At 32.5% G+C, this 7,527-nt stretch overlaps 4 protein-coding genes across 4 annotated transcripts; 3 read left to right on the top strand and 1 right to left on the bottom strand.

The window, feature by feature from the left end:
* The first annotated feature begins 260 nt into the window (after window positions 1–260).
* On the top strand, window positions 261–1,556 carry Chro.10246 (hypothetical protein). Its single annotated transcript, XM_660727.1, has 1 exon — window positions 261–1,556. The coding sequence occupies one exon, from the start codon at window positions 261–263 to the stop codon at window positions 1,554–1,556; it is 1,296 nt and encodes a 431-aa protein (XP_665819.1).
* A 91-nt stretch (window positions 1,557–1,647) lies between these two features.
* Window positions 1,648–2,493, top strand: Chro.10245 (hypothetical protein). The annotated part of the gene is made up of 1 exon (XM_660728.1): window positions 1,648–2,493. One exon carries the CDS (start codon window positions 1,648–1,650, stop codon window positions 2,491–2,493), a length of 846 nt encoding a protein of 281 aa, XP_665820.1.
* A 133-nt stretch (window positions 2,494–2,626) lies between these two features.
* Chro.10244 (glutaminyl-tRNA synthetase) lies at window positions 2,627–4,549 on the top strand. The annotated part of the gene is made up of 1 exon (XM_660729.1): window positions 2,627–4,549. One exon carries the CDS (start codon window positions 2,627–2,629, stop codon window positions 4,547–4,549), a length of 1,923 nt encoding a protein of 640 aa, XP_665821.1.
* A 35-nt stretch (window positions 4,550–4,584) lies between these two features.
* On the bottom strand, window positions 4,585–7,389 carry Chro.10243 (hypothetical protein). The annotated part of the gene is made up of 1 exon (XM_660730.1): window positions 4,585–7,389. The coding sequence occupies one exon, from the start codon at window positions 7,387–7,389 to the stop codon at window positions 4,585–4,587; it is 2,805 nt and encodes a 934-aa protein (XP_665822.1).
* Between the last annotated feature and the right edge of the window lie 138 nt (window positions 7,390–7,527).

The raw sequence follows: 7,527 nt of genomic DNA on the forward strand, positions 1-7,527 counted from the left end.
TTAAAAAAATAAAGGCTATTCAATTTTCGTCTTCGCTTGTAGACAGTGAGTATACAAAATCAAAAAATAAAGGTAATGATAATTTAATTTCACTACCGAGTTTAAATACTAGAGATTTAGTTAAGAGGGCTCAAAATGAATTTATTAACAACGGGTCAAAATTAGTATCTTTAGATGAATTGGATTCAAGAATATTACCACCAGTATCTTCTTTAAGAATACCAGTGCATAGTAATTTATTAAGTTTGGCATCGCCGATAATGCGCGATGAGATTAATCAAATAATGGAATCCAGACAGGAAATAAATGAGCAATTTAATTTAAATTACGATGATCAAAATTTACAGAATAAATTAGATAAAATTAAGGCCAGCTTACTTAGACCGGAATATAAAATAAAGGCAATTTACCCTGAAGCAGTCAGAATGTTGTTATTATTTATTTATGGCCATACTACTTCTTTGCGAGGAGCAAATCCATATTTAATTCTAACAGTATTACATGAAGCAAGAAGGTTTAAAGTGCAATTGCTAGAGGAAGAATTGTTTCAAATGTTAAATTCTCCATTGAATATTGATATAATCGTTCAGATGTCTTCAGTTGCAGAATCATTGGAAATGGAGGGATTGATAGAGCTAACAGTTTATCTATTAGCAGATTGCGCACAAGCTCTTTTTAAAGGGCCTCATTTAGCACTTGGCCCTGACGTATTGTTGAAAGTGTTAAAGAGCGAAAGGATCATTATGGGAGAGATTGATATATTCTTGGCATTAAAGTTATACTTAGTCCAGAGAGAAAGCAGCATGGGCTTACTTTCAAATAAAAGAAAAAACTCTCTAGAATTTTTAAAAAACATTAGATTTGAACAAATGGCACCTCATGATTTGCTTAAAATCCGAACAAAAGAGCTAGATTCACTATTATTAGATGCAACACTTAATAAGTTGTTGGGAAATGAGGGTAGTGGGCGTTTGGTGCCTTGGAAGGAAAATAACGAGTTTACAACAAATACACATTTAGGTCTTTATCCTATCTCACTCGCAAGAAGGACATCAGTATCGGGTAAATACAAGTGGGCATGGACAATTGGCGATTACAGACTTGTATCAGACATGATTTGGCAGGTACAGGTGTGCAAGACATACATGGGTAGAATAAGGATAGGAGTATGCTGTAGGGGGTCATCTGAAGCGAAAAATACATCACAAGTACCAAAAATTTTTTACTATGATTTTATGGAAAGATGTTTTGGTAGTGCTTTTCAGACTAATGACGTATATAATCTGAGATCTAGAATAAACTATGAAAATGGGAAAAAAGACCAAATAATTCTTAAAACTAATATGGTATTGCAAGTTAGACTAAATATTAGTCGATACAACTTGATATTGACAATTAGCGATATTACGAATCCATCAAAGATAGAGTTCGAGACAAGTCACACATTCGCTCATGGATGTTCCGTAACCAACGTAGGGATTACAAAAAGACCTTTCATTGAAACCGCAAATTTTGTGGAGATGCTCGACGATGGGGATAAACTAAAATTAAAATAAGATATTTTTTTTCGATTTTTATTGCGCAAAGATGTGGGCAATGGAAATAGAAAAATAACACTTTAAGAATAATAAAGAAAATATAAACTAAATGGATAGATCATTTTGGACAAACATTTTATTTAAGCACACAAATCCAGAAAATTTATATGAGAATGTTTTAGTAATAACTCATTCAATATTATTAGACCTTGGATTTATTCCAGTTAAATCCATTAAGGGTGAAGATGACGAAATAGATAATAACCTAGATCACACAAGCATTAGCGAAGAGTTTGGAGTTCCAATAAATTCACGGGACGATGGTATTTCAATAGAGTTATTGCCTTCAAACTGGAGGTCGAAAAGCAAAAAAAATAGACTATTTTATATAAGCAAAATTTGCTCCAAAAAGATCGACAAAGTAATACCGGAATTAATTTTTGACTTAAACTCTTCTGAAACATCGGTTCAATTATTAGTGAAGAGCAATCCCATAGGAGAAGCCATGAAATTGGAATTTCCCTTTAAAATATCAGAAGACCACAGTACTAATGAATCTTTGATGTTTGAATTATCAAGTTTGATTAGAAATGAAATTGATGGATTCCTTAGTAAAAGTAGAATTTATACTAACAATTCGAAAAGTAATACAAAAGAAGGGCATAAAATTCCTATAATAAAATGTGGGCCTTTATTAGAAACTGAAAGGAGTTTTGAAGAATATATTGGAAACAATTTTCGCAAGAGCGTTGACCCTTTAATTGATAGTAATGGTGTTAGAGGAAGCTTAGTAGGGCCAGAAAGCATTATTTTCAAAAACCAACCAAAAATATTCGGTAAACCAAAAAATATTCCCATCTCTTCCATTCCAGGCGGGACTACTATCCCTGATAATGATATGTTTTTCCCCCCAGGAAATAATAATAGCAACTATATGTTTAATTTTCGTGAATAATAAATTTATTTATCCTATAGAGTAATGTTTAAGTGAATAAAATATATTTTTTTTTTTGCCTTGTTATGATTGCCCCGCAAAAACATCTGTAGTCAGTTTTTAGAATTTTACAGCAAGTATACAATTTATACAAATGGCTTCTTTAGGATTGAAAATCGAAAATGAACATATTAATGTTGTATCAAATACAACAAATTTTATTAAACAGATAGTAGAGGATGATCTAAAAAATGGTAAACATAACAAAATTGTCACAAGGTTTCCTCCTGAACCAAATGGATTTCTTCATTTAGGACATGCAAAATCAATCTGTTTAAACTATGGGATAGCAAAGATTTATGACGGCAGATTCCACCTACGCTATGATGACACAAACCCGTATTCTGAAGAGCAGCAGTATATAGACGCAATAGAAGAAGATGTTAGATGGCTGGGTGTTGACTGGGGCGAACATAAGTACTACGCATCCGATTACTTTGACCAACTGTATGAGTGGGCAAAAAAGTTAATTCTTGCTGGGAAGGCATATGTTGATCATCAGACAGTAGAAGAAATTAGGAAAAATAGGGGAGATTCGAATACTCCTGCAGTAGAATCTATATATAGAAATCGTTCAATTAACGAAAATATGGAACTCTTTGAGAGAATGAAAGATGGAAAATGTGATGAAGGTGAATGCGTTTTAAGGGCAAAGATAGATATGAAACATGGAAATCCAAATTTACGTGACCCGATTTTATATAGGATTCTCAAACAGTCTCATCCCCATACTGGGGACAAATGGGTTATTTATCCAATGTATGACTTTGCTCACGGCCAAAGTGATTCAATAGAGGGAATAACTCATAGTATTTGTACATTGGAGTTTGAGCTTCATCGACCGTTGTATGATTGGCTACAATCTGAGCTAGAAATTACCAGAACAAGACAGATTGAATTTGCGCGATTAAATATGACATATTTGGTACTAAGTAAAAGGAAACTTCTGTTACTAGTTAATGAAAAACATGTAGCTGGCTGGGACGACCCTAGAATGCCCACCCTCTCGGCTGTAAGGAGAAAGGGGTACCCTCCACAGTCTCTGTGGGACTTTTGCGATAAGATAGGCGCTTCAAAAAGAGATCAAATGATACATATTCAACTATTAGAGGACTGCGTGAAAGAAAATTTGCATAGCATATGCCAAAGAAGATTTGCCTGCATTCAACCACTAAAAGTAATCATTATTAATTGGGATGAGTGTTTCCAAAAAGAAACAGTTGAAATAACTGTAAAAAACCATCCTGATGATAATATTGACATGGGCGAAAGAGTCCTGTACTTGACGAGAAATTTGTGGATTGAAAAGAGTGATTTTTGGTTCGATGAAAATCAAGAAATTGATTCTCAACAACCACCTGGTGATTTTAAAAGGCTATTTATTGGCGGTTCAGTTAGACTAAAGTATTCATATGCAATCACATGCAAGAATGCTATAATTGATACAGATACTAAGGAAGTAAAAGAAGTACATTGCATTATTCATTCCTCTGATAATGAAAATGATTCAAATGTTAACAAGAGAAAATTGGCTGCGATACATTGGTTGTCTACAAGTAATGTTACTAATGTTGAATTCAGGCTTTATGGCCGTCTTTTTACGCTTCCTGAGCCTGAAAACCAGGGTAAAGATTGGAGGCAATTCATTAATAACAAGAGTCTTGTAGTAATACATGGCTTTTCAGAAAAGAACTTATTGAATGATGAATTTTTTAATAGTAAAGGAGAAATAAAAATGAATAGATACCAATTCGAAAGAATAGGCTACTTCACAAGAGATATTGTTGATTCTAAACGAGAGAATGACAAGATCAATCTCGTCTACAATCTAACCGTACAGCTTGGAGAATCTCCAGACCTATTAATCAAAATGCTCACTGAATCGGGAGCTAGGGAAAACACTAAAGACATTGAAAGGAGGAATGCCTATCACACTAACAGGGAAAAAATTGCAGCTGAGAGAGCAGCAAGAAAGTTAGCTAAAGAAGCCAAAAAAGTGCAGAAAAATAATTTATGAATGCAGATAAATAGGAATTAGGATCAAACACGTGATTAGTCATAATCTTCATTTATTTCGTCCATGGTTTTTTTCAAGATATATCGACAATAAGTCCTGACGTCAGAATCTAGATCGTTTTCATATGAATATTTTACCTGGTCAATGACTGATTTCTGGAAGCTTCCTAATCCATTTCGATCAATGATCGAGTTAATTGTTTGAAACGCTTTTGCCCGAACGTTTGGAACTATGTCATTTACAGAGTATTGTAGGACCACTGAAATAATCTCTAATTGGAACTCACTGAAGTCGAATGAGATACTTTTAGATTTTTTCCTAGTATTATGGTTTTTGTCTGATGGATTAAGAGATAAAGTTAGATTTGAAGCATTAATCAAAGGAAGGTATTCAGTTAGATGATTGCTTCGTGAGCTCAAGCTAAATATGTTATTTTGCGCTAAGCCACTATTTAAGAATTCGGTATTTTTTATAAGTTCATTTCGATCACTTTGATTCGTGGTCAATTGACTATTAATGACTTCTAAATGTTCTTGATAAGGCTGATAATCTTCGTTTCCTGGATCTAGCGTAGGGGCCACAATTAAAATAAGCTGTATTACGTGCTTAATAACATCTAGCAGCTCCTTGAATGAACGAATGCATACTCCCGATATTATTGAATTAGCTGAAAGTAACCCAGTTATTCGCATTATATATGATTTTTCGTTTGTTATCATTGGTAATATATTCTTGCTCCAAAGTTGGTTTTTTGTCCATTCAAGTCCGAACCAAGAAGATAATAATGGCAATGAGAAAATAGAAGTAAGCTGCCTAATGATGCTCGTCTTGTCTGTAACATTCATAATTATGAGCTCTATCAAAACATCTATAGTTCCTTCATAATAATTCAAAAAATCTTTAGTGTTTTCATCATTGTTGGAATTAATCTTGCAATTCCAAATTTCGTCTTCCTCATAGTACGATGATAGCAATTTATAAAGCGATAAAATGAGAAGAATAATGGAGCAGTACCTAACTCGCCAAAAGTTATCCTGAATCATTGAGCTTGAGTGGGGTAAGATTATCTTTTTTATCAAAAAGTTAATGTCAGTTGATTCGGAGACTCCCGAGCAGAGAGCTAATACAACGCTTTGCCGCACCTGGTCATCCTCGTCATGAGTCAATTTTGTAACTAAATGATCGAAGGCATTTTCGAGTTCAATATTCATAAATTCGTCAATTTCAAAGTTTGTCTTAACTAGCATTATAATTTTTGTTATTCTTGATAGATTAATTCTTACTGCAGCATTTTGATCTGCTAGGAGAGTATTTGAATTATTTATTTGTTGAATAATTACATTATAAAACAAAATTTTTGAAATATATGGGATTGGTGATTTATCATCTGTGATAGTGGGCCTGGACTCAATTGTTTGTTCTTCAATTGTTTTTAGTACGTTTGAAAGGGTGTTAATTCTCGTTTCGGACTCTAGATCCATCAATAATTGAGTTAGAATAAATGCTAGCTTATTTAAATAGTCTATATCGTTCACGCTTGAATTATCTTTTGGGCAAGGATGCGAAGACAAGTTGTCCCCATCTATTGAAATATCTAAATTTTGAGATTCGTTCTCATTATCCACAATTTTTAGATTTTCATTTTTTACTTTATTGGATTTAATTATTGATTGCTCTTTGATACGATGAATATCAATATTTTCTGCTTCACCGAAAGTAACCAAGCGAGACAATTTTGAGTAAATATTAATTATTGGCCTTGATACATTAGATCTAATCCTCCAGCTTACATCATTATAAAGAATAAATATAAAAGGCTGTAGCTTTTCAAAAAAAATAATTACTTTTTTAATATATTCTTTATTAGAGTTGGCCAATTCGAAAACTTGTAAGAAAAATGCCTCTATATTTTCTATTGCAATTAGCCTCACACCTTCTTGCTCATCGCAACAGAAATTCCTAATGATTGGAAATAAGAGAATTTCGATAATGCTTTCTTCAAATTCAATTTGTTCCAAAATAGCATTGAACACTTTAGATGCATGTTTTCTTAAAATAGGTGCAGGATGGACACAAAAATCTGAATATTTAGCAAGTAAAATGTTTTTTTCATCAACAAAAATTTCAGAAAGCCTTTTCTGCTCCAGTATTAAAGGAATAATATGGCATGATAGAATTTTGTGGCTAAGAATATCAGAGTTTGCCAACTTCTGAAAAATTTCAAGAGAATGATTGAATATTAATTCCAATTCGTTATATTTAGTACTTTTGTGTATGTTATTTAAGTTTTCCTCAATAAGAAATGTAATAATATTAATGAGTGATTTGAGAGATTTCATTGTTTCTAGCCTTACATATACGTCATCAAGTTCAGCAATGTCTTGTAAGATTGGTATTAAAGTTATTATTTTTTCTATGGTAAATAATGAATTTTTATTTGATTTTCTTTTAGATGTATGAAATCTAGTCGAAAAATCATCGTAAGCATTGTATATGATTTGTTTTGCAGCGTTAAAAATACATCCCTTACTAAAGAAATCAAACTCATTAATATTTAACCTACAAATTTGCTCCTCAAAAAGCGAAATCAAACCCAAATTTGTACACGATTTAGCAAGTTGCAATAGCACATCTATATTGTGCTCACATTCAAAAACAATTTGAAGCTTTTTAATGTATTCAATTGATAAGAGACTGCAATCTGTTTTTATTACGTCAGCAAATAGCTGAATTCCTTGTATTCTTTTATTTGAATCATGGCTCTTCATATTTTTCATAGCAGCTTCAAGTTCGTCATTAGAATTGATATATCCAACAGCCATTATTTCATTTCTTATCATAAGTAATGCATTTAAATTTGCGGGAAAAATATTGGATTGTTATGGAGAAAAGTCAAATTCAATTATGGAAATTTTATGCTTTTAGATCTTANAAAAGGTCTTAAAGTGATCAGCAGATTTCACACCCCTTTATATACC

The sequence above is a fragment of the Cryptosporidium hominis genome (genome assembly GCF_000006425.1).
Source record: "Cryptosporidium hominis TU502 chromosome 1 CHRO011074, whole genome shotgun sequence".
NCBI lineage: Eukaryota > Apicomplexa > Conoidasida > Eucoccidiorida > Cryptosporidiidae > Cryptosporidium > Cryptosporidium hominis.